The following is a 26,292-nucleotide window of genomic DNA, read 5'->3' as shown; positions in this document are numbered from 1 at the left end:
TAAAGAAGAATTTCTGGAAGAGTCTAACCTCTGTGTTAAAAATGCCACCCCCCCGCCACAAAATTAAATCACAGATTCCTGACTTGTTCCTTGTACAATTTGAGCATAGATAAACTGGTTAGAAGTTTATATAAAGGGGAGGAAAGACCAGAAATGGGGCCAGAGCAGAGAGAAAGGAGATGTGGGGGTAAGTGTGCATTTACAGGCCAGAGTAGAAGTGCAGGCTGATGATCCTTCTGCCTTGCCAGGAAGGGCTGGGAGTTGCAGGCTGGTGTGTGCCGACACATGCATCCCTCTGCCTTGCTCTCACTGTTGTGTATCCCTAACAAGTTGTGTCCTCTCCTTGTCTCAGTGGATGGCAAGTGGACATCCTGGAGCAAGTGGTCCACTTGTGGCACGGAGTGCACCCACTGGCGCCGCAGAGAGTGCACGGCCCCAGCTCCCAAGAATGGGGGCAAGGACTGCGAGGGGCTGGTGCTGCAGTCCAAGAACTGCACAGATGGGCTCTGCATGCAGGGTAAGTGCTCTCTCCAGGATCTGGGATGTATGTGGCAAACCCTCAAATAACTGCACATCAGCATCAATGACTAAACTCACAGAACTGTTTGTAGGAGAAATGAGCTAGGGACCAGTTCTCAACCAGTCTGGACACCCCCACTCCTCTTGCCTGGAATATGGAACAGTGAAGAATTAGAAAGAGTCATAACAGAGCCTTCTACTGCCTGCCCTCCCCACCAAATAGCCCTCCTCTCAGCATCTGTCCAGAGAAACTTGGCAGGAGCTCTTACAGCACTGCATATGGAAAAATAGAGCATTTAGAGCAAAGCCAGCATTTTCAAAAGAGTAAACTTGGCCAAGCAAATCAGCTTCTGACTTCTTACTGTCAGGAATGGTGAGTGCATGTATTTCTATTTATAATAGTTACACTCCCTTTTCAATTTTGGGTGACCTGTGGTAGAAGGAGATACCCTGCATCAATGCAGTGGTGATGCAAACTTCCTATCTGGTTGCCAGCATGCTGCAGCCTCATGAAGATCAGCTTTAGCACTGAAGTCTATTCCACCTGTGCCTATTCACACAGTAGTCCTGCCTTTCTGACTAACAACGAAGCAAAGAAAAGCAGGTTTTTAAGTGTAATTCTGACATACACTGATGAACAATTATTCAGCTCTGTATTTCGTCCCTTCTCAAAAATGAGGTGGTCTCTGCTCTGCTGGTGCATCAAAACTCCCTTTCATCTTTCATTAGTGAGCCAGAATCCTCACATACAGCTCTTTCCTCTTCCTTCATCCTGTCTCTCTGCAGCACTTCTCTGTCAAGCCTCAGCTCTCTGTTGTCCAAAGAGTTGTGGCTTTACCCATCCAGTACCTCTGTGTCCAGATCATAAAATGCTTTGAGTTCTATCAAAAAAAAGGAGTAAAGAATTCTTACTCTCTGAGGCAGGTTACTTTTGACTGAAATATTCATCTTGACAGAAAATGACACTACCAGCTAATAAATTGGTCTGCTCTTTGAATAAGTGCTATGTAGGATAGCTCCTATGTTGGTAGTGATCTCTGAGCTACCCTATGGCACAGCATGACCATTTACTTTGAGGTTTCCCAGATTTACAAATATCTCCCTCGAGGTGGCTCACACAAGCATTTCCATCATGTTAAAAGCTATTAGTCAATGTCAGTGGCCTATAAAGCTGTAATCCCTCAAAACATTTGTTTTTATGGTGAATTTGGATAGGTAACATTCAGAACTCCTCTCGTTTTCATTTCTAAGGATAAGGAAAAAAAAAAATCCAGCTACATGTTACTATATAACACCTTGGTGACTTTTATTGTAGGGAAGCTAATGCCCCCCTAGTTCCAGCGGTGTTAATAAGTCATTATGGCAAATTAGGAGGAAAAGATACATTTCCCCACACAGAAGAGCTCTTCACTATCAGACTATATTTAGACAGGTGTATGTCATCTTTGTGTATGTGCATAAAGAGAGCCATTTAAGCAGAAATCTTGTGGAAAAGTAGATATAATAGTACAGCAGAATAAAAGCCCTGTAGGGATCTCATTTATCTGTTGATGGTATATTGCATTTTATTTGTGAAAGTGTATGCTGAGTATAAAGCAGAGGTCTTCAGCAGGAGAGAGGGTGAAAATGTTGTGAATCCTATTCTGCTTCATATGTATGTATATAAAAAATGGTAATGAAAAATATGCAGTCACATAATGACCTGCTTAGCTCCAGGGGCCTTGATAATCCTTCAGTGCTGGAATTTAATGGCAGTGTTTTAATGGTGTCTTTATACTCTCAGGGTTTCATATACCTGTAAAACTTCCAGTCCTGCTCCCTGATCCATCACTGCTGAGAAGATTGATTTGCTGTACTTTGTGGCAGTGTGCCTGCTGCTCTCTCTTTCTCTCCTTCCCTCTCTTTTTGTTTATTTATCTTTCTCAGTTTATGCAAAATCAATCTGAACACTTATATTTTTGCTTGTGTGGATTTAAATTCTTAGAAAATCTGCCTGCTGAGCCAGGAAGATGAACAGCATTCCTTTTATTCCTAAAACAACATGCCTCTTTCCACATTATTTGAGGCTTTGGGGGTCTGGCCTGGAACTGACAATTCTTTTAGCCTGGGCACCTGTAGATTCACAACAGCCTTTTCCAGTGGCTTCCTACCACTGGGTCTGGCATGGCACATCTGGCGTGGAGGAAGATTCAGCCACCTTTTCTCTCTGGCCACAGCCCCCTGGGAGATCTGTTGGACAGCTGCTTACCTGCACCATAGTCAAATCCTGATCCTAGGTGCCCTTGTGCTGCCTCCTTGCTGCCAGTCTTTACTGAGAGCCTGAAGCTTGTCACCATGGGTGTAGTTGAGGTCAAAAGATTAGTAGGCAGACACTCTGCCAGGAGTCACTAGCCTGTTGCTCTGACAAAAACTCACTTGTAAATATATATCTCTATATAGCTGCGTGTAAAAGACATCCTGGAAAATGCTGGATTGAATGAGTCTAATTTACAAGCCCTTTCTCTTCCAGTCTATTATTCACTTCAGTAGCATCAGCTGGATAAATCAATAAGCTCTTTCATCAGACCGCCCCTGCTCCAGCAAAGAGCACAAGTCTGCACCACTATCGATTTCTGTGGGGATAAAAACAGTGGAGCTTTCTCCATCCCTTGTAATTACAGTATTTTACACCCAAAGCTGTAGTTTGTGCTTACCACTAACTGAGGCATTTCTCATGCAACTCTGCTGCTGCATTTATTCAGACTAATCATCTTGCTGGTACACACATAGTCTCCCGTAGCCAGTAGTTTGTGTTTTTCTGTTAACATGAAGAGATGAACAGCCATTAAACTAGAGAGCCCACAGAGAGCCAGCAGGCTGAATTGAAGAGGAAAAGCAGATGTAGTGAAAATTTAGGGCAGTCATTGCTATTTTAGGTTTTCAAGTACACAATATTGTCTAGCAGTTCCCATTATAACAATTTCATAATTCCCATAATAGCATTAATAAGATCTTCTGAAACAAAATCTGCTGTAGGTGTAAGAAGAATTGGCTGGTTACCACCCACGCTAGTTGCATTATTGCCACCATGGTTGCATTATTTCCCACTTGATGTGTGAGCACTGTGGTAAATACTTCAGTGCAAGGAACAGCACTTTTAAAGGCACGCACTGCATCTCACAGGGGATTGCTCTAAACTGAAGCACTGCAATTAGCCCTTCACTTGTATCACCTAATGACTTTGGTGGGTGTTTTGTGCGAGGAATGAGAAAGCAAAGCTCTCTCCTGCTGCCTCAAACTTCAGTACAAGTAGTTCCCTTCACTAGGTCACAAACATTTTTAAAGCAATGTACCAGGGAAGTGTTTTGCTGGACTCAGTTTAGAACGAGTGCGAGATTGTGTGGTACAAAACTGCTGCTTTTGCTTTGCATTATGTGTAAAATTCTGCTGATAGTCAAGAAGAGGGGCACAAACTGGGAGGAGAGTTAGCTGTTCTTCATGGTTATGTTGAAGGCTTATTACCTGAGTTGTGATGTGCAGCTGTCATGGTCACAGCAGGTCACATATCCTTTCTGTTGAGGATCTGAAGTGACAGTGTTCAGATCTGTATTGTCCCTGTCCTGAATGAGTAAGTACAGCAGGTCCATAGGCGTGAGATTGGTGCCTGCTGGTCTTTTAGGCTTTTCTGAAATCATGCCTGGGATGTGCAGGGTTGGCACTAGCTCAGTCAGAGGGAGAAAACCAGTGCCCCTTTTTCTGCTCACTTTTGACTTTAGTCGACCACTGTGGCTTTTCATAAAAGGCTGGCTAAGTTGTGCTTTTTTTTTTTTTTTTTCAAAACACAAAGCTAACTCTCTTACAGCAAGAAGCAAGATAATACAGAAGCACATGTTGTTGCTTGAGGACTATGAGTTATATAGTTACACAAATAGTACTGTTGTTCTGTGAAATAAAATTGCTTTCTTTATACAGTCTCACAATATGGAATAAAAATCTGTCATTGAATAGGAACAAAAGGAAATTTCCACCTGTGAATCATTGCCAAGGGTCATCAGATCCATTATGGAATTTCTCTCTGTTTCTTGAGCATGAAAACACAGAGATATGCTACTGTAATTTTAAAAAAGTGGAAGAGAAGATTCAAAATATCTTCACCTGTTGCTACAGTACTCTGGACTGACCCTCAGGTCACTCTGGTCTTCTCCCTTCATGCAGCTTAACTACTTGGAAATGCAAGCAGCAGATGCACCACTGGAGGAAAAGACACCATACCATGGTGCAGATGTCATTACCAGACTAGTAATGCCATTCCTTCTTAGAAGAGCTGCCTTCTAGTCAAGAGTGAATTGATGTGACATGGTGACAGCAAATCTGTATTTGCTGAGTGCTCTGAAATCCTCCTCTGAAAAGCAGTGTGAAGTTCATAAGGCTTCCTCTTGCAATGGTAGTGCCTAAGCAAGTGAAAAAAGATGCAGTTTATCCTGCTTGGGCATTAAATGGCAAAATGCTTCCCTTTTTCAATCTTGTCTCTGTTTATCCAGGTCCTGAGTAGAAAGCAAAGTTATCCTGATACTAGCATCTCTTTCTTTCCAAAACATACATATTCTGCACATGTCCTGCTTGGTTATTCTAACATGTCAGAAACTCTGATGGAATCAGAATTCGTTTCCCTTTTTGGCTTGATTTGAAAGCAGGCATTCAGGGAAGAATTACAGGGCAGCTTGATGAGGACCACAGGTCCACCAGAGCAGATCAGTGTGCAAAGAGCAGGGGAATGTTTTCCAAGCTCCAGAAGGTAAGCAGAAGTCTCTCAAGGGAGACTGCAACAGAAGCCTGTGTGTGAAGAGGGATGAAATAAAACCTTTTATTAAGAGCATGTGGGTCAAGAGAGAGCTTCTAATACATTCAGGCTGTCAGCATAATGATGCAGCCACCTGGCCTGTTTTGGCCTAGCAGGGGGAGTTCATTCATTTGAAGCAGGCATCTCATCTGTTCCTAGAGGAAGTTTTCCATAATATTGTTTTTTGATATGAGTAAAGGGATGTGTTATTCTGTTTTCTACCCAGCTACTATGTAATGGTGTGGCAGCCAAGGGAGTTTATGCACACATCTCAGAGTTATGACTCATCTCTATTTTATTGTAGTGACATGAAAAATCCCTAGCTGAGAAGCATCCGTGCTCTAATGGGCCCTGTGCAACTGAGAGCTCTTGCCTAGAAAACCAACTGCTTGAAGCAGATAAAAGTGTTGGGAGAAAGTAGAAATGCAGAGCCACAGGCAGAACTCAAGGCACTGAAATCCCTGTGTCTTAACCCCAATCAGTTCAGAAAGAGCCACCTCCACATTATTTTTAAAGAAAGCAAGTGCTGTAAGATCTCTAGGCTGTTTTCAAAAATCTGCACTAATTAAAAAAAATATTATAGATATGCAGAGAAGAGAAAAAAGACAACCTTGTCCATCTATACTTTTCATTCTTCTTTATCCTCCTAGGTTTTCTTTTATTCTTCCCTATTCCTCTACACATTAAAAGCTCAAAAAGTTACTCAGATAGATGAAAGAAGCATTCAAATCTTATGAAGTCTAACTGATATATCGATTTAATTGTAGAAGAAAACCATCCCATAGAGAGACAATAATGTACATTTATATTAGCCTTGTCATTTACAAAGGTGGATATATTTCATGATTTTTGCTTTTCTGTCAGGGTGTCAGGCAGGACAAAGTTACACCTGATGAGCACCTGAAGGCTCATCAAAGAGTAAATGAAACAATCAGAAGTAAAACTCAGTGCTCTCTGTTTCTAAATCTGGAATAATAAAATTATTGGCAACATGAAAACTGATGTTGGGGAAGGAGGTTTCTAGAATTTGGGAAACAAGCTGATCAGCTGATTCTGGAGTTTCTGGACTTGTTGAGGTTATAAGTTGGGCAGTACAAGTTACCTTATGTGTGAGCATACAAACCTGCCAAAGATTTTTATACCTGTTCCATGTGGATAACGTATGCTTTCCATGACCCTTTTTGTCCAGCATCCTTCACAGTTTTGATCCCCTCTCCTAGATCCTCTTCCAATTGTCCCTTCCTTCATCTAGCTGTTTGCCATGTATGCTCTCTCCAGTGGTGTCCCTTGTCCTCATTTCAGTGCTCTTGTCCCACTATAGCAAAGTGAACCCCAGAAAGTCTCTCTAGCATTCAGTCATTGCAAGAGTGGAATTCACAAATACACATCAAGTGAACTGCAGTGCTAGGCATGTGTTTACTTTTGCTGTCAAACATGCATAACAAACACAGTGCTGAGGTCCTACTAAAGACTGACATAAGGTTTAACTAAAAGGTCAAAGTCCTCAACTGCAGAAGACTGTGTAATGTCAAACTTGGATATTCTAATCCACATCAAATTTTAGCCACCAGTTATCCTTATCTTCCATCTTCCCTTATTCCCATCTAGATGTCATGCATGTTTAAATTCAAGCAAGACCTTTCTATCAATGTTAAAAAAGTCAGGATCTAATTTAAAATGAAAACATAATTGCAGACTTAATTATAGAATATCATGAACTCCAGTTCAAGGAGAGAACAAGAGAGTGTCCCCATTGAACTCACCCACTCAGGAAAGATCTGAGATAATACCCAAGTAAATAATCAGTCGCAAAACCTCAAGCTCCCTGTTTATTAGCCCACCCTGAATATGCCAATAATTAGTCCTTCAGAAGGAAAATAAATTGCTGTGCATTATCTCTGGGATGCCTGATATCATATCTGACCTTCAGCATCATTACTACAGACATGAAGGTCTTTCTTTAGATTAGAAAATGGAGGGAGGGAAAATCTTTCTGTCTGTGGGAATTCTTTCTGTCTGAAAGATTTTTGCTGTGCCAGGGACGCTGTTGTTTGTTTGGTTTTTTGGGTTTTTTTCTAATTTTCCTCATCAAGATACTCTGCCCTATAATTCTTCCCTGAATACCTGCTTTCAAATAAATTAGAAAAATTTTTCTAATTTTTTCCTAATTTTTAACCACCACAAGTAAGGTATAACATATCACGTCTTCTTGGTTTTGTGATACATTTCCTGGGAAATGGCATGGGAGATAAACAATTAACAGCAAGTAGAGTTCAAATTTTATTGTTAATACTCTTCCAATCTCATTAGCAACATGTTAAGTGAACATGAAGCCTTGACACTGAACAGTCAGAATATAGGGTTTACTCTAAGATTACTCTTGTACCACTAACTCTGCCCCTTGTAGTAAAGAAATTACTAGAAACATGCAGCCTCTGGACAGTGGCACTTACACAAAGCAATTTAAACCTCCTGAATTTCAAATTAAATCTCCTAAGTTCTTTCTTGCAAGCTGGGAATATGTAACTGTTTGGCCATTATAAAAGGAAACCTTGATGGATTTAGATGGAGACCAAAAGCATTGCAACGTATCTGAAGTAATATTTTTGAAAGCCCTTGAAAATATTTTCTGAAAGCTTTGAGCCTTTTCACACTGTACTGATCATCTAGAATTTCCTTTAAATGTATTGAAGAAACTCAAGCAAGCTGGTGGTAGCTGTAGGAATGATGGTGAGTGAGGAAAGGCAGAAGGAAACAGGACTGGTAATGCAAGGTCACAGCCACAGCACTGCAAACACTGCAGGGACATATAACTTTTTCTTCCTTGTCTCAAAACCTTCTCTGTATAATGGAATTCAGAATATAGAATTGATGAATGTCTCTTCCCTTGAGTGCAAAAAAACCTGAAACTGGGCTGACATGGAATTGAGAATGGCATTTTACAGGGAAAGGGAGACGGGCTGAATTTCTAGAACTTGGAATTTGGAAACAGCAATATATACTTGGGGGGAGTTGAGGATTTTTTTTACTCATAGAGATCCATTGAACTAGAAATTAACAAAAAGAGAAAAAGTTACTAGGGTCCTTAAACCAATTTTATTCAAACTTTCCAGTGTCATTACTGAGACTGAGACTCATTATAGAAAATTCCAGCAAAACCCAAAGATTTAAAGTTAAATTCTGAGCTACCAGAGCTGGTCCAATGAGAAGGGTAATATGACTTAATGCTGAAAGAAGACCTCATCTTGGGAATTAAGAGCAGAAGCAATTTGGTGCATAATTTTTGGGTCTGGTATGAAAAATAATTACCATCATGCTGGCTTTGGGTTATCAGATACTGGAATTCATCTGATGTGTGTGCATCACAGCAAAAAAAAAAAAAAAAAAAAAAAAAGTTTACTGAGTTGTTTCAGTAGACTCATGTCACGTTTTATACACCACACACCTACCTTAAATCATACAAGAACTCCTTCCTTCAAATGTTAAACATCTGCACGTAAGAATCAGTCTCTGTTTATCTGTTTATCTGTTTCCTCAGAAAGGAAGGCAGCAGTCAAATGCATGGCATCTTGTTTTCTCAGAGGTGATTTGAGGGCATTGATTTTGGAGCCAAAAGGGGGAAAAGTGCTGTTACAATTGGTTAGGCTCAACCTGTGGAGTTCTTTGCAACAAGATGTTCTTGAGGCACGTCGTGTGGCCAGGCTTTCAGAAGGACCATGGAATTACTTGAGCTCAGCTGTTTTTGAAACTGCTACAGAGCAAGTAAAGAGAGTTGATAGATCAGAAGCAAGTGGTGCCAGATTAAAGTACGATGCATTGAAGAAACTAGCAGTTATAGTGTGCTTTATGCAAACTTCACCTTATTAAATGAAAGTGCAGGTCTCCAGTTCTCACTGATCTCGATACAGTCTCAAACTATGCATCATTACCTGTGACCTCAGCAGCTAATGCTATAAAACTACTTCTTTGAAGGGTAATGGTAAATATTTTCATAAATGTGATTCAAACTGTATAAGCCCTAGTAAATAAGTGGCCAGAAGTATTATCTTCAGCTACTTCACCTGTCTTACCTATGTAGTTGCCAGAAAGAGGGAAAATAGGCAGGAAAAATACAAATTGAAAACTGTGTATTTTTCTTTCTCTCTTACTTAAATATTTTACTTTCTGCAAGCAGCAGAGTAAAATATTTTCATAATTTGATCAGTTCACTCTAAAATTGATATTCATTAATACAAATTCAGCATGACTAGAAAGCTAGCAAAACCAATTACAGACCAAAAAGGGGAGCCAGTTACAAAGATTTCTCTGCATGAAGCCATGACCTAGAGTTTTATAACACAGGGATAAAAATTCTCTTTAAAATATTCCAGTTCACAGGCCAAGGCAGTATATTCCCATGGCTTTCTAGGCAAAATCAAACACAGGATTTCAGAATGCCCATGGTCATGATCCTGAGCTCCCAGGCTGAGCACCATGTGTGTATAAATGCCCATGAATATGCTGAGGAGTAGATTCTTTCCCAGTGGAAGAAGAAGAGCTTAGAACAGTAATTTTGGTGACTCTTTGGTGACAGTCACATGCAGATGTGCTGAGGGCTGTTCAGTGCAGCAGTCTCTCTGTCTCCCAGGGCCTTCGGCACAAACATGTTCCCAGAAGGTCAGAACAAGGCATGTGGGACCAGAATGCTCAGGCTAGACTTCCAATGTTTGGGGATAATCTGCCTTCACAAACTGCACCTAACTAATTAAATGAGCTTCACAATCTATTCAGTTAAATGGTCACAATTTCCCAAATCAGTGCCAAGTGTGACTGATGCTTAAATTGAGTTAAAGTAAATTGATAAAAAGCCTGCTGTAGTCTTTTCTATATGTCAACATTGGATTGGTTAATTTTTCAAGTACAATCTGACATATGCACCCTTCTTTGATTTCCCAGTGTGTTGCATCATTATAAAGGTGATTAAACTGCTCTTCTCATGCTTTCTAGAAACCAAATAGGCAATGTCTACTTAAAGCACCTTTTTAATGGTACATCTGCATTTTTACAAAGGATTTGTACCAGTGTAATTAATTTAGTTAAAAACCACCCGCTTTGAGACTTGATAGAAACACTTCCATAGGCACAAAGAAAATATATTTATAAAAGTAAATTGGACTATAAAGTAGAATACAAGGAGAAACATTAACCTAACTAAAAGCTTTTTATTGAATGCCTTCACCATGCAATTACAGTGGTTCAATTTCTGTGTGCTAACCTGGCCCCCCACTGATTTTTCAGGTTTGATGAAGGGTGAGGTTCTTGTAGAATGAGGCAAACAAATCCCCATTTTAGTAAGGCTTTGAGAGCCTCAAACAGCAGGCACTATGCAAGCATAAAGTATGATTATTGCTATTTTACTCATTCTACATTCTACAGTAAGTTACTCAACAAAATAGCAGAAGCGCTCTTGAAAATATGTATTTCCCAACAAGCTGGAGGAAGAAGCTTAAATTACTTTTCTCAAAGCAGCTCAATGTGAAAGGAGCTGTTCTAAGTATGAGTCAGCAGCCTCCCTAAAGTCAAACCCTCCAGCACCTTTCTAAATTCACACTCATTAAAAATGTTCATCACCCTTAGGTATTTGCCAAGCAGTGCTGTTAATGCAAGGAGGAAAAAAAAAAAAACATGGAAAAGATCTCTCTTTACTGCAATTACTTTGAAGAGAGGAGGGAAGACATTCTTCATTATTTCAGTTACTAATCCCAGCAGGCTTGTGTCATTATCTGATGAAAATGTCCTTTTCTCATTGTTTGAAGGCGCGGTCAGAGGGACCAGTGTGACAGACAACTTTCTACAGAGAACCCCATTCTCTTGTGCTGGGATTGTGGCACTAAGCCTGCCTCCTGCCCATCTCCAGTGCAGGGCTGCAGGACTTCTCTTTGCCCTTGCAATGCCTACTCCTTTTGGAGTGCTTTTTTGGAGGTGTAAAAAAAGCTAATTTTGTTGTCAACCATCCTGCCCAAATGGCAGAAGCATCCTGTAGTATCCTTGCCTCTTCCTCCTGTTTCAATAGATAAATAAACGTGTGCACAAAACATTTCTGTGGGGGAAATTGGCATCACTGTTGTGTAGCTGCAGGGGTGCTGTCTGTTGTTAGCAGTAAGAATCTGTGGAACCCTGTAAGCCACAGATATGTATTTGTGACTTGCGGGGTCTGTGGAGAGGTTGCAATGAGGCAAATTTATTTTAGAATATTTGAGGATTGTGCTTGTTTGCTTTGATGTAAAAGCTTGAGCCTGGATTTTCATTTTCCTATGAGGAAAGAATGCTTTCAGTAACATCACAGCCAAGCCAGGTAGTGCCATCCTTTGTGCCTGTTGAGTGGCAGATGCTGGATCCCTTCAGATGTGTCAGGAGTGATGCACAGCCTTGAACACAAAACTGACCACCTCAGAAGCGTTGTGAGGAGAGAGGAATAGCCTCTTCAGCTCTGCACTGGTGAGCTCAAGCTCCATGGGTGATGCAGAGCCAGGGGATGTGGCCTGCTCCATTCCATCTCCCTGCTAGGGCACATGAAGTGCAAGGAGACATCCGCAGCTCTCCTGATGGATTTGCCTCTCCCAAGGCAAAAAAATCATTCAGAAATGCATCCAGACTAAATTCCACTTTGTCCCTGGGCCTTTAAGTTCCTTCTTCCTGCCTCTTGGTCTCTCCAGAGACATCTTGGCAAAGGAAATATTGGGCATAAGGCTATAGCTGAAATTTACTTTTACCAAATTATGAGCCTCAGCACTTATCTGGGGAGAAACTGGGAGTAACAGGGGTACTGTAAATTCGTGCCCAGGCTTGCTAAGCACTCACTCAAGCCCTCAGAAGTTACTCAGCAGACTTTTCATGGCCAATACCTCAAGTACACCAGTAGAAAGAGAAGGCAGTTATTAACAAAAGATTGAATATGCATGGTGAGAGTACACATAGGTGAGCCTGCCTCAAAGCCAGGAAACGAATGTCAGAATGTAATATTTCTAAAACCACTGGTATGGCTGGAATCCTTGCTGTGAAGTAAAGCTTTAAACAGAGATTACAGGCAGTATAGGTTGTGCCATGATGTCCCAGAAGAAAACATCATCATCAAAAATCAGCTGGTTTTGCTCTGGTATTTCAGGTAAGGTAGAATTTATGCAGTAGTTAATGCCTGGAAATTTTGGAAGGAGGTATGTCTATGCCTGTGATTGGGATAGACTGTGTCTTCATTAACAAAAAATACAGCAAGGCAGCAAGATATGTGTAGAGCACAACAGATGCTCACATCAGAGCACCCAAGCTCAGTGGTTCTGGGAGTTGGGGATTATTACCCTGGCTTCCTGTAACGTGGTCCTGTGCATAAGGCGCACACCAGGAGTGCATTTTCCAGTTTTGTCTCACCTGCAGGGAGTCCCCAGCCATGTCAGCTTCTTGCAGTGTGATCAAAGGGGAGGGGGTGAAATTCCCTTCAGGAGAACTTAAGGGAAGGTGTTGGAGGAGAAGTACATTCTTTCTTACACTGACTCTAATCCCATCCCAGACAGTGACTCCCCTGCTTAGTTGGGATTTGTCATTTACTTTTCCAGCAGGATGGGACTTGGAGCACTTCACTCATTTGCCACAAGGGAGATGTTTACTGGGTTCACATGCCTGAACTAAGTGGCTCCAGTGTGCTGTGCTGTGGGGAGTGCAGAAGGAAAAGACAAAGGAAGTGATATCTCTTCTTCATCCATCCTGAAATAAAGCTGTAAATTGTGTTATGATTTTGTCGATATATGGTGCTTGCAAAGATTTCAAATAAATAATGTTCTGACCCCAGGGGCCTTATTGATTTTGTAATGATTTCAAAGAGAAACCACTCAGTTTACTGTTTGCTGACAAATTCTTTACTCCCTAAGGAATTCCTATTGAACATGTATTAAGGACAGGAAAAAATAATTCCAAGGAAATACAGAGAGAGGGCTTTGTGCATAGACTGCTCCACGAATCAGTATTTAACCTCTGACCAGTGACAACAGGTCTCCTTTAGCTCTATTAGATCAACAGCAAGCTATTATAATTAAATATAAAAACTGTTTAGAGCCTCACCGAACATGTCCTGGGAATTAAAGCATATGGCAGGGATAAGGATAAAAAGACTTTCCATATGCTAATGACCCTAGATGTCTGAAATAAATTAGATCCATTACAGTTTATGCTCAATAAAAGAAAGACTTTAAGCACTCCAAAGTTAGTGACTCGAGACCGATTTTGGCTTAGAAATTCAATCTGCCTGCTTATTAATTCTTAGTAAGGCTCTGGAGGAGACAGGGGATGCAAAATCATAATTCTGTGCTGTATCAGAATTTTAAAGTGCCATCAGTTTCTTTTCCTTCTTTTCCTTTTTTTTTTTTTTTTTGATTAAACCATTTGTCATGCTTCATTTTTTTGTTCTCCTCATTTGATTTTGTTCCCATTTTTTGTTTAATTTCTTTCTTTTTAAGGTTTCATTTATCCTATTTCAACTGAACAGAGAACCCAGAATGAATATGGATTTTCTTGTAAGTTTAATGTTTGATTTTATGTTCCTGGATGCTAATTTGATGCTGTTCCTTAGGTCAGGTTTTACAGTTAGGCAAGCTCAGTGTGACTAGGCAAAAAATGGACCTATTCAGCAGGGTGACATTCTGCTTGCTTGACAGCAGGCACGGTGCTTTGCAGTAGACACAGGATTAGAAGGGCCTTTGTGCACAAGGGAAATGGGAGAAGATGCTGCCTCACAGACAGAAACTGGAGAAAATGAGCCACCTTCTCATTAAAATTCCCTTAGCAACTGGACAGAGTGTGGTGGAAGGGTAACTTGTCTTTGAGCCGGAACTCAGGAGTTCTGCTTCCTGAACTGCTGGGTTAAAAATTGGATGTTTCAAGTTTGGTAAATTGAAGGTCTGGTAGCCTGGAGCTGTCAGAGATTGATCAGTCCTTTCCTGCATCTGCCAGCTCTCACCTCTGCAGCTGGAGGGCAGCTTGGCTTAAATGACTAAAAGAGATAAAATAAAAGTGATTTCACATGTTTCAAACCAACAAAAATGGGGTACTAAAAGAGTCTGATTTGTTTTTGCACTTCCTTTTTTCATTAGGCTATTTCTAAAAATGGGATTCTTCACTGTATAGAAATTCATCAATTTTTGAACACATACTCAGACCTTTTGGAAAAAAATGTCTGGTGGATAATGATGCTAGAGATTAGCTTGGAATTGGTGCTGAAGATACGGTACAAGCAGCTGGTAGAAATATCATAGCCATTTCCTCACAAGACAGCCCTAATAAATTTTGGTTCCTTTTGGTAAATTACCACATTATTTCTTGTGCTTACTTCAGCTTTTATCTTAATATGTATGTGTTAATGCCACTGATGAGAATTCAATGCTTGATTCTCTGCTTTACTAATTTACTAGCTTAATATTGTTGAAGGCAAATAGATGGAAGGGAGTAATGACAGGTTAGATTTTTAAGAAAAAACCAAACCAACCAAAGATATGTCCTGATATTCCATAGAAAATTGAATTTTGTGGTTCTTTTAGTTCTATTGAAGTAAAAATAAGGTTTCTGAAGTTTTAAAACCCACATGACTTTGGTAACATTTGAACTGCTAAATACCAATATTATGACTTTATGTGACTAAGACGTAATCTCATTTCCTGGGGTGAATTTGGTTCATAAGACTGTAACAGGTTTTGCTTAGTAGTTCACAGCCTGAGTATTAGATAGATGAACAAGTGGATAGGTAGAGAGTTAGAACACAAGTTTAGAGAGAAATCAAGGATTGTTTTCCATCAAAAGGGCATAGACCTGCTATATGGTGTTGCAATGGATTTTAAATTAGCCTATAAAAAAGGCAGTAAATATCTGCAGGAAACGAGAATAATAAGAGCGTGTTTTCTTGAAAGTCCCTGTAAGGAGGACATTTCTTGAAGGCTCCTGGCCTCTCTCCCTGCAGCTGCTCCTGACTCAGATGATGTTGCTCTCTACGTGGGGATCGTGATCGCTGTGATCGTGTGCCTGGCCATTTCCGTGGTCGTGGCCCTGTTTGTCTACCGCAAGAACCACCGGGACTTTGAGTCGGATATCATTGACTCCTCGGCACTAAATGGGGGATTTCAGCCTGTCAACATCAAGGCTGCAAGGCAAGGTTAGTTGGCATTTCACTCCATTTTGACCAATTCAGGGAGATGCTATCAGGCTATCGTCTCTTGGGCAGCATGAATGATGTCGCTGGATGCCTGTTGACGCTTGATAAAGAGGAGAAAGATCATGTTCATTTGTTTCTGATTGTCTAATGATCAAAACCCGTGGTGGCATTTGTCAGCAGTGCTCAAGAGTATAAAGCAGGTGAATTTAGCTTCTGAAGAGAGAGCGTGAATGTGAGAGTGAAATTCAGGTACTTTTATGGTCCAGCTCAAGTTGAAATCAAAGGCAAAGCTCTGACAGAAACTATGGAGGCAGGATGCATCACAGGAGTGATACTACAGTAATTCTATCACATCCCCCTTCCCTTTATTTCACTGATAGCTTTTCTTCCTATGCCCTGTCTCCACTGGTATAAACAGTACTGTGCACTTAATATAAAATGTAGAAGCTGTGGTAGAACCTAATTTAATAATGAATATTTTTATCACTGGTGGTTAACAGCTTGATTTTTTTTTTCCTCACTTCATTGGCCAGGAAAAAACCTCTAAAGGTAGTGCTGCCTTTATCAAGACACTTATTTAGGCTGAAGAATTCCTCTTTTTTCCCCAATATCTACACCAGAAGACGTAGAAGTTAAGATAACAAGAGAGTTGTTATGTGTAAGATTAGCAGAAGTGTTTTCTTTGCTGAAGAAACTTTTAAAGCAAATCTTAGAAAAATGTGATGCAGGTACTAACCCTTCACTGCAGGGAGTCATGGAATGATGACTTCATAGCCTTGTTGTCTTTTATTTCATGCTGTCATTAGGCCATTTAGAAAAATTGGCTAATGATTGTCGCATAGCATTTAGGGGAGGGGGTTTTTAGTTAAAACTTGATCTACTGAGCAATGAAAACCTCTTGCCCTGAAGCTACGCATATCATATTTGGAATCTGAGTGCGGCCTGGAAAAATACTCCCAGTGAAAACTCTTCAGAGCAGAAGCGTGCTGTAATTTCATACAGCAATCAGATTCCATAGCAGCTGGGGCAATAGGAGCCCTGGGAGTTTGCTGGAGAATTCATGGAAATGGAGATGAAGATTCAGGGACTTTGTGTATCTGAACGTTTGGAATGAAAGATAAAAAGCAAATGCAAATCCAAATTGTTGCTCGGAATAAAGTCATCAGAACAGAAAAATAACATGGTTCTTCCCTCTCATCTCCACTGCAGACCTCCTGGCAGTGCCACCAGACCTCACTTCTGCTGCAGCCATGTACAGGGGTCCTGTGTACGCCTTGCATGATGTCTCTGATAAAATTCCAATGACCAACTCTCCCATCCTGGACCCACTCCCCAACTTGAAGATCAAGGTCTATAACACCTCTGGTGCAGTCACGCCCCAGGATGACCTCTCTGACTTCTCCTCCAAGCTGTCCCCACAGATCACGCAGTCTCTGCTGGAGAATGAGACCCTGAACATGAAGAACCAGAGCCTTGCTCGGCAAACTGACCCATCATGCACTGCCTTTGGGACCTTCAACTCCTTAGGAGGCCACCTAGTAATTCCCAATTCAGGTAAGTGCTAGCCATGCTGGCCTAAAGGTGCAATTGTTTTGTGGGATTAGCTTGTCTTTATATGGGAAAAAAAGTCTATTCATGAGACTCTGCCTTTTCTTTGATCAAAACAAATAAATGGGGGTTTTGCCTCCTCCATTTGCATCTACAAAAGTAGTTTGAATATTTTCTACCCAAAGTCCTGGCCACCTTTTAAACACTACAGGCTTGAGGAAAACTTGGTCTCCTCACTATAAGAGCACTCATCTCAGGAGTAGCAGCTGAGGGAGCTGGGGTTGTGTAGCCTGGAAAAAGGAGGCTGAGAGGGGACTTTATCCCTTTCTACAACTGCCTGAAAGGAGGCTGCAATAAGGTGGGGATTGATCTCTTCACCCAAGTAATACAAAGGAATGTGATCTAGTGGTGAACACTGTGATGTGTTAATGATTGGATTCAATGATCTTAGAGGTCTCTTCCAACCTAAATGATTGTCTGATTCTAAACAGAATTTGCAGAGCTCTTAGCCACTTTCTGAGACACGCAAGGCTTGAGCTGTCAGAGCTCCCTGTGTCAAGTGCAATTCAGCATCACCTTTTCCTTTCATGCAGTTCTAGAAAAGAGACTTCAATACAGTAAGCCTTTATTTTGTCACAACACTAAAAGAGAACAAATTAATTTAAAAACAAATTGGTTGCTCCACTTCCAATTCATGGCAGTCTATATGCAATTGAAGTAGGACAACAGAACCCTATTTCTGGGAGGTTTTTTACCTGTATTTATTGTTGACTTGCTTTACAGCTAGGAAAGAGAGGGACTGAGTATTGAGGGGCTATTGATGTGATGCAACATGCTGCTCAATCTTTCTCATACAGCACCAAGTCACGTTTCCAGGTCCCTTCAGGCCACCCTGACACCAGCAAGCAATTTCAGAGCATCCAAGTGGCTCTTGGGCAGCCTTGGGAGAGCTCAGGTCTTTCAGAGAGATTTTTTAGCAGGGCCATGCTGCTGCTGCTTGGTTCCTACATGAAGTGTTGATGTTCTTCCTAAGGAAGTTTAGCACCTAGGTGTTCCCATGGCTTTAGTATGATACTGCAGAGCAGCATTAATATCTAAAGTGAGAATTAATCGAACACATAAAGCATTTGATTTGAGGAATATGCGGGGTGTACAGTGGTCAGGAACACACACAATTTCTCTGGAACTCTGAATTCAGGAAGGACCACAGTACATGGGAGACTGCAGCTCACAGCTTGGCCATTTTACAGCAAATGCCCTCCCCAAGGAGATGGTGCCTACCCTTGTCCCCTGCACTTTTGCTGGATCATTTCTTTTTTGTTGATGTTATGGAGGAAGCAAAATGCCTAGGTGGCCCAGGACTTGGGTGGTTTGGTTCCAGGATGCAGTCCCACACTGCCCATGCAGCAGCCAAAAGTGCTTGGACCCATAGCCCTGCTCTCTGAGCTCCTGTCTAATGGGAGGCAAAAATATCTATTAAATTCAAGTGAAAGCTGAACAACTTCAAGAAATCTGATGCTGACTGATGAGCAATGTTGAAAAATTGTGCTATAGAGTCTTGGATTTAATATTTTTCTAAGTAGCAGTTGAAGATAGATATTGATACTCACTTTTCATATGCCACAGTGGTGCACATTATCAGCAAAGTCTATTAGTCACTGTTAATTCACGTATATTAATATCAATTTGTAAAGAAAAAACATTTGATGCTGTAATCCCTTCAAAATGATTAAAGTAATGATTCTGTAAAATAAAACAATCTGTCTGCTGCTACCTTGTATGCCTCTGTGCTGCTTCTAGATCTATGTCCTCCTCAAGATATGAACAAAGCCCTTCAGTTTCAGTACACCTGCCCCGTTACAGCTGCAAGCAGGCACAGGCTAGGCTGTAACAGGCTGTAAAGACACAAGTGCCAGAAGACATCTGTGGAAAATGCTTTCCTGACATTCCCTCTCCTCAAAGCTAAGTGTGGGACTGAGGCCCTGCACACCAACACACAGAAGGTGTCCAATGTCCAACCAAACTGTGAATGCTCAAGAAAAGAGGCAGAGCCATGCAAGGTGTCTCTAAAGTGTCTCTAGTGTAAACACATATATGTAAATAATCTTCCTCTAGGTATGTTTTCAGCTATGTGGTAACAACTTTGTATGCAAATCCTTGCCACTGATTTCCAGCTAATCCACATCTACAAATAGAGCTGGCTGAGATGTGTCCAGCAGAGTGAAATAGGCAGTTCATGGGCCATGTTTGTTGTGTAGAGACAAGACATCCTTTAAATGGCAGTAATGTAAGAACACTGTTTTTTAATCAAGAAAATCATTAGTGAAAATGACACTGGGCATATTTGCCCACGTTTTTTTCAAGGTTGCATATCCCAGTTTTGAGCCACTCTACAGGACTATGCACTTTCAAAAGCCAAGAAGCCCAGTTTTGTGTCCTTGGCAGACTCAGTTCCTCCCTAGGAACTGAGTGCATTGAAAGACAGGATGCCAGACACAGAAGGCATTTTTCAGGAAACAACTCGTTCTTGTTGCTTCCTGGGACAGTGCTCCAGTGCTTTTCTTTCCTGATCTTAATTAAGTAAGAATTGCCTAGGGAGAGATGTCCCATTACAGCTGTTGGAAATTTTAGTCAGTTGTTTGTTTTTCCATCATTTTACAAGGTAAGCAACAGCGTAACCATCTGTCTGTTCTTTAAATAAAATGAAAGGGAAGGAAATCCTCTTCTCCATTTCTCTTGTTCAGTGCAGAGGAAAAAGAACAGGCAGCTGGAAACTGAAGACACCAGGGTTGGAGTTAATGCTTTTCCTCACATTTTGCTGAGGTCATTTACAGTCTGATGGTGAGGGTGGCTGAAAATCTGGCATTGCAGGCTTCATCTTCTGCCTCTCCTGTCACTCCTCTCCACAGACCCACTCACCTCCTTTTTCTCCATTTTATCTTTTGTGTCTCTTCTGTTCTGCAGGAGTAAGTTTGCTGATCCCAGCAGGAGCCGTTCCACAAGGGAGAGTCTATGAAATGTATCTGACAGTTCACAGGAAGGAGAACATGAGGTAAAAAATGCCTTTATTTCCTTGTGCATTAATAGAGTAAAACATAGTAACTGAAGACTTTTGGTGATAATACTTACGTAAAGCCTACTGCATTGAAGCTCTTCGCAGACTTGGAGGTAAACACAAGCCAAGCCAAGGATAAACTTTGCCACAAAACCAGCTCAGACATTTGCATTCCTAATCAGGTGTTGCACTCTACAGCAAGTCCTCAGGCCTGGGGCATGCTGAATTGTAGAGGAGCAAGGAAAATATGCCAGCATGAGTTTGTGGAGCAGAGAAAGTGTGAAGTAACCTCTTGATAAAGACCTGTGCTGCAAAGGAGAAAGGAGCAGAGAGGAAAGGTGATAAATCAGCTCAGTGGAGGGACAGGTGCCTGAGCACCTGACGTGGAAAATCTCCTCTCCTGATAGAGTGAAGGTGAATTTTTATTTTACCCTTCATGGGGTTGGCTAGTCCATGCAGAGAATGGAGCCAAAGCTTTTGGTGTCCTCACCTCCTTGCTGCTTAGCCCCAGACACCGCACACCGAGGGCACCCAGAGCTGATGCTGGGATGACCACTGTTGTCTCCTGTTACCTGAATGTGTGGACAATTCATATTCTAGATCTCAATGTCTACTGGCATGTGATCTGGCAACCTTGAAATTAAAAAAAAAAAATTGTTTTCAAAAAGGCCAAGGTACCATTTGGAGCCAGTCAGAAAACCCTAATGTAGAGAAAGGTGAGATTTTGGGCTGCAGAATGGACTTGTGCACAAAGGCAGAATGGCAAATGTGAAGCTGAGGCAGTCATTACACGGTACTTTGCCTCTTTCTCCTCCTCATAGCTAGATATGTTTTTTGGCTCAGCCTCTTAATAGCTTTTATTATGTGCTAAGCCACAGCTGTTTATACACTGTGTGATATTGAACACCATTCTTTAGCTTGGTAGTCTTTCACCTAAGCTAAAATAATCTGCTTAAAGAAAAATTAAGTAATCCTTCCACCCACCCTTTTGCATACATTATTCATCAGCCGCTCTTTGAAAATAGCTAATTGCAGCTACAGAAAAAATGTCTCTGTTCATAGCTAGTATTGATTATATTCCTATTACTTTTGGCTGTGAAAGAGGTTTACAAACAGTACTGAACAAAGACTCTTTCCTGAGGAAGGAAAAAAAAAATCAGATGGCATCCCCTGTTATTCAGCTTGCTTCTAAATCTCTATTTCCAAAATACCTAATTCTTTTAAAAAATTATTTAATTCCTAGAAGGAATATGTATGCACAATTATTGCTGTATATGCAATTATTTTTTTTCCAGTCAGTTATGGAGGGAATCCCTGTTACTTTATTCATGCAGCTGTGGACAACTAATGTCACATACTTGTCTAATTTATTTTCTTCAAGGATCATAAAGCCACGTCTGCATGCTTTGTGAAAGCTGTAACTCAGCAAGTCACACAGAGGATAGAAAGACAGGTTAACCTGTCTTGGGAAAAGCGTGGCTGGAGATGTGCTGTCTGCCAACCTGAGCAAGTATGCCAAAGGACACCTGCAGAAGTAAACAGAATGGTGTGAATCCTCATGTACAATGAAGATTTTAGAAGTGATTTCTTTCCCTGGGAGAAGAGAGCAGAGTAGTCTGCCTTGGGGCATCAGGGCTCATTTTATTGTGGTGGCAGTCACTTTCTGGGTGCACAGAGTCCAACTGCTTATTTGGTTTGTGGCAGTTTTTCAGAAAACACACCAGGCTCCTCATGCTCTTGGAAAGCAGCTTCTTCTGGGACATTTGAGATAGAGCTCATTGGCTGTTGTCTAGATCACTCAGAACTGAATATTCTGCCCCCTTTCCCCAGGTGCCAAGGAGCAGAAGGGGGTGGGTGGCACCCAGCTGTAATGTTCTCCTGCTGCAGGACTGGTTACCAGGCACTTCAGTACCAGAGCTACAGCTCAGTCAAAGCTTCTTTTTCTGGCTGCATGGGCCACAGACGCTGCTTCATATAATTGGAGTCATATGGGTACCACAAGTTGCTGTATAGCATAATTATTTTTTAAATCAGCTGCTGCACTCTTGCAGCACTCTAGCAGAGAGTGATAGTCCCCAGTAAGGATGAGCTGCAGACATTTGCTTTCATGGCCAGGCAGTAACTGCAGTGTGTTCAACAAACCCTGTGGGACCCTATATTTATTTTCATGAGCACTGTGCAAGTGTGTATGGGTTGAAAAGTCCTGTTATGTGTTGATGTTGTTTGGAAGGGGACACGCAGTGAATTATAAAATGCATGCTGTTATCAGAAATGAATACAGAGCCTTGTCCTTGATATTGCAACTAGCACTGAGGTGAGAATGTGGTCTCCACAGTGCTGCCCTAGCAGAACCAGACCAGCAACAGAGAGGGTCCCCACCCTAGTTCACATATCCCCAACAACTTAAGATCTAGCTCACACTTTGTAGAACTGTGAAACTACTTCTGAATAGTCAGAAACAAAAAGTATGTTATCTCTCAGACACCTGCAAATTCTCCTTTTCTTTTCCTTCCTTTGATTTCATAATAAGTTTCCCCAGTTAGTCTCTGAAAGCTGTAGTACAGAAATTTGAGAGACTTCACAATCCAATAATATCACTCTTTGTGCTGCCTTGCAGATTATTTAGGAAAGCTTTCTGAGAGTCTGTTTATTCCGTGTCATATCCATCAAAGCATGTGAGAGCAGGAAGGTCACCCTTAAAAGCATTATCCTTTGGCAGTGAATTGGGGTTCTGATAGCTTGCAGTAAACACCATTGGAGGCAGTTGTTTCCTCCAAGTGTGACAGCATACTCATGGCACCGTGGGGTTTCTCTTCTACTGGACTGATGCTCCAGAAGAGTGTTATCCCTGCTCCTGTTCTGCAAGCTCACCCTCATTCTTCCTGTCATTTGGGGCAGGATGGATGGCAGGCAGATCCCAGGCTCTCATCCCTGACATGATCTCTCATGTCCTTTATGAAGCAGCTTCAGTGGGGAAAATTATATATGGGTGTATGTTTGTACACATATATGTACACATGCAAGTACAGTTATACATATATATGTATATATTATGTGTATATGTGTAACTGAAAAAGTGACAACCCTATGAGATATTTCACAGCTATCAGACACGTTTCTGTCTCAAAGCTGTGTCTTTTTCAGTTGTGAGCAGATGCTCTCTCCTTTAGTCTGGGGAAGCATTACCACTCTGAGACTTGCAAGGAGTCCCTTCTTGAGTAGTGGTTTCATCTGTAAAATCAGCCCACTGTGTGGGCCGGTACCTGGCAAGAGCCTCTTCCCACGAGCATCTGTGAGAGCCTGGGTTTTACAGATTAAGTAATTTATTTAAGTAATCTGTAATTTAATCCTAAGGATTAAATAGAATAAGTATAAACCTCCAGCCTCCAGGATTTGCTTGGCTGCCTCAGGTTAAAAAACAAATCTCGCTGTGAGCTAAATGAGCAGAGCTGTTTCCTTCAGAAACATCTGGCAGTGGTCAGTGCTAGATGGGGTCTGGGTCTTGATGGACCACTGGTTTTATCTTGTGTGGCAGTTCCCGTGTTCCTGTGTGAGCCCCTGCTGAGCTCGCACAGCTTTAGGTGGAGCTACTCTTGCATGCTCTAATCAGAGGCAGGAACTGCACAAAACAGCTACAGCTCTGTGAAGGACACTCCTGCCTAATCCATCACACAGGAGGTGTTCCAAATGAGAGTGGAGTTCGCTGTGCCCACAAAATTTGACAACCCTGAAGAACAGAGCAGGCAACACTCCTAAAGGTCTTGATGGAAGACACACATAAATGTGCAAATTTCAAATTAGCTACCTTGAAAGAGAAAAGGGTCAGGTGAGCCTTGCCAGGATTTGTATCAATGGCTTCATAATGTATGCACAGAGTTTAATATAAAGTCAAGCATCTGATCAATGATTGTGATCCAAGGAGTAATGTTGCTTTTTCCCCAGAAAATCTTGAGCTTAGTGATGTGAAATAAAAGAAATTGAAGTCTTCCACATTTCATTTCTCCACCGTCCTTATCTCAGTTGCATAAACAAAATTACTTTGCAACTCCAGAAGACAATTTCTTGAAGTGTCAGTCACTATAATTGAAAATTCAACATGAAAAAGACCAGAGCATGAGCAAAAGGGGAGGGCAAACTTCTCAGAGTATTTTTCTTCTGATGATAGACTGTCAGAAGAACCAGGGTCTGTCGAGAATATTAAGTTTGAAACTTAAGAAAGAACACATATTAAAAAATAAAGCCCCAGCAATGAGAGGAGAAATAAAATATCTTCCCTCTAACTTTTGGCTAAGCTGTGCAGAAGGGTTGCAACCTGTTGCTGTCATAGCCATTCCTCTCTCCCTGCTCCATCCTGTGCTTCCTGAGCTGCTGTGATTGCCTGGAGCACAGTGGCAGGGAGCACAATGTAGTCCCACTGAGGAGCAGAGATTTATCTAGTTGTGCTCACATCTGCTGTCTGACAGCTACCTTAATGAATATGGTCTGGCTTATTACAGGGAGACGGTTTTGAATGAGTAATTCCATTAAAAACACAAATTTGATTGTGAAGGGACCAGATATGGTGAATAAAAGTTTGTTTGCTTTTAAATATAAATTGACTGTTCTTGATAATCTCTGAGGGATGGGAAAACATCTAAAAATATCTGAAGACCTTTCAGTTACTGTTAATGCCTTTTAATAGAAATGCTAAGCAGTGAGTTGAATTTTAGTCTCAGATCTTTGTAAAACAAAAGCATCTCTTTGTTTTTGGATCTTTGTGAAACAAAAACATCTCTTTGTTTTTGGAGACTGGAGTGGCCAGTCTCTTCTAATAAGTTGTCCTAAGACTGCTGCAAGGCTAAAGTGAAGCCCATGTCGATGGGGTTTTTATAGGGGGTTGGGTTTGGTTTGCTTTTTTTTTTTTTTTTTTTGGATAGCAGCCTAAAAGATCGCCCACAGTTTTGATCATTTCTGCTCATAGATTTAATTCCCTTGCTCTAGATGCTCCCCTGTGTCTCTGTTTGTGCTGGATATCCCACAATCTATAACACGTAAATCTCAATGCTGGTCACAACACATGCTCCTCTAGGCTGGGATCCTGGCTTTGCTGGTGCTGCATCACCTATTTCAGGAGAAGGAGTAAAACTGCCTGTAATGAGTGACTACACAATAACTTGTCTTCAGGAAGATTTGTTGTTTACTAATTCCATGAATTACTGTTGGTTTATGCTTTGAAGAAGAACAATTAATATCTCTTGTATAATGTATCTTGTCTACTGCACCTGTTTCTGTTCTCATTAGCTGTAGTAAGACATAGTACTTTTGTTTTAAAATGGAAATTGAAAACAGTGAGAAGCGAGAAAAGATTTGTGGGGAGATTTTTATTCCTTTTCCCTGTCACTGGGCACCTCTCTTCTGTCTGTGCCATTGCATTGTTTAGCCTCGTTCCTCTGGGTTTCTGGTTCATTTCTGAGATCTCATGGTAGGGCTGCTACCTGCAGTCATGGTAGGGCAGGAGAAGAAGGGGAATATCACCATGATGTGCTCTGATGTGCTCTTTGTCCCATACAACATCAGAAATCAGATTTGCTTCTTGTCACTGTGTCATGTTACATGTTGATGCCTGCTGTGTTGCAGCAAGCTCACCTGAAATGTTGTTCACTTTTATTCCTTTATTTGTTACTAAGTAACTCTTTGGAAGTTGTTTTGCTCCAGCCTGAGCTACTGAACAATTGATAAGATTTTATTTGCTACTCATATTTTTGCCCTCTCTTAAATTTTGCCATTGTCTTCTGGCTTTCCCTGTTACCTTGCAGTGATTCCTTATTAATTGTTACTTGTAAATGTAATGATTGTGTTTTCCACATGGTGAGTAGAAATCCTGGCCTCACAGTAGTCAGAGAGAGGTTTAGCATAGACTTTAACAGAGCTGGGATTTATCCTCAACAGTGACAGTGACCTACTTCACCACTGGAGAACTTCTCTGCAACTCATTGTATCTCAGTTTTTAAAGTTTTATCTGTGTGAGATGGATGTTGGAGAGTCACTAGGACCAGCAGGTGTTCAGTAATTTTGTGGTGCCAGTCTCTGATGTGTGCCTGGTTGGGAATCTGGGATTGTAAAGTCAAGCACCCCCACAACTGGCCCATTTTTCTGCTCTTCACTAATCAGACTGTTCTCTACCATAAATATCTAGGTCAG

The 26,292-nt window shown here is 41.2% G+C and overlaps 1 protein-coding gene across 1 annotated transcript in view; it reads left to right on the top strand.

Moving 5' to 3' along the window:
• UNC5C (unc-5 netrin receptor C) overlaps positions 1–26,292 on the top strand; it is a 247,671-nt gene that overhangs the window by 201,011 nt on the left and 20,368 nt on the right. Inside the window, exons 7-11 of the mRNA XM_059844141.1 lie at positions 353–517; positions 13,825–13,881; positions 15,318–15,509; positions 16,719–17,063; positions 20,022–20,109. Coding sequence (XP_059700124.1) covers positions 353–517; positions 13,825–13,881; positions 15,318–15,509; positions 16,719–17,063; positions 20,022–20,109 — 847 coding nt within the window. The remainder of the gene's footprint in view (positions 1–352; positions 518–13,824; positions 13,882–15,317; positions 15,510–16,718; positions 17,064–20,021; positions 20,110–26,292) is intronic.

The sequence above is a fragment of the Haemorhous mexicanus genome, chromosome 4, assembly GCF_027477595.1.
Source record: "Haemorhous mexicanus isolate bHaeMex1 chromosome 4, bHaeMex1.pri, whole genome shotgun sequence".
NCBI lineage: Eukaryota > Metazoa > Chordata > Aves > Passeriformes > Fringillidae > Haemorhous > Haemorhous mexicanus.
This window is presented reverse-complemented; position numbering and strand designations above follow the sequence as displayed.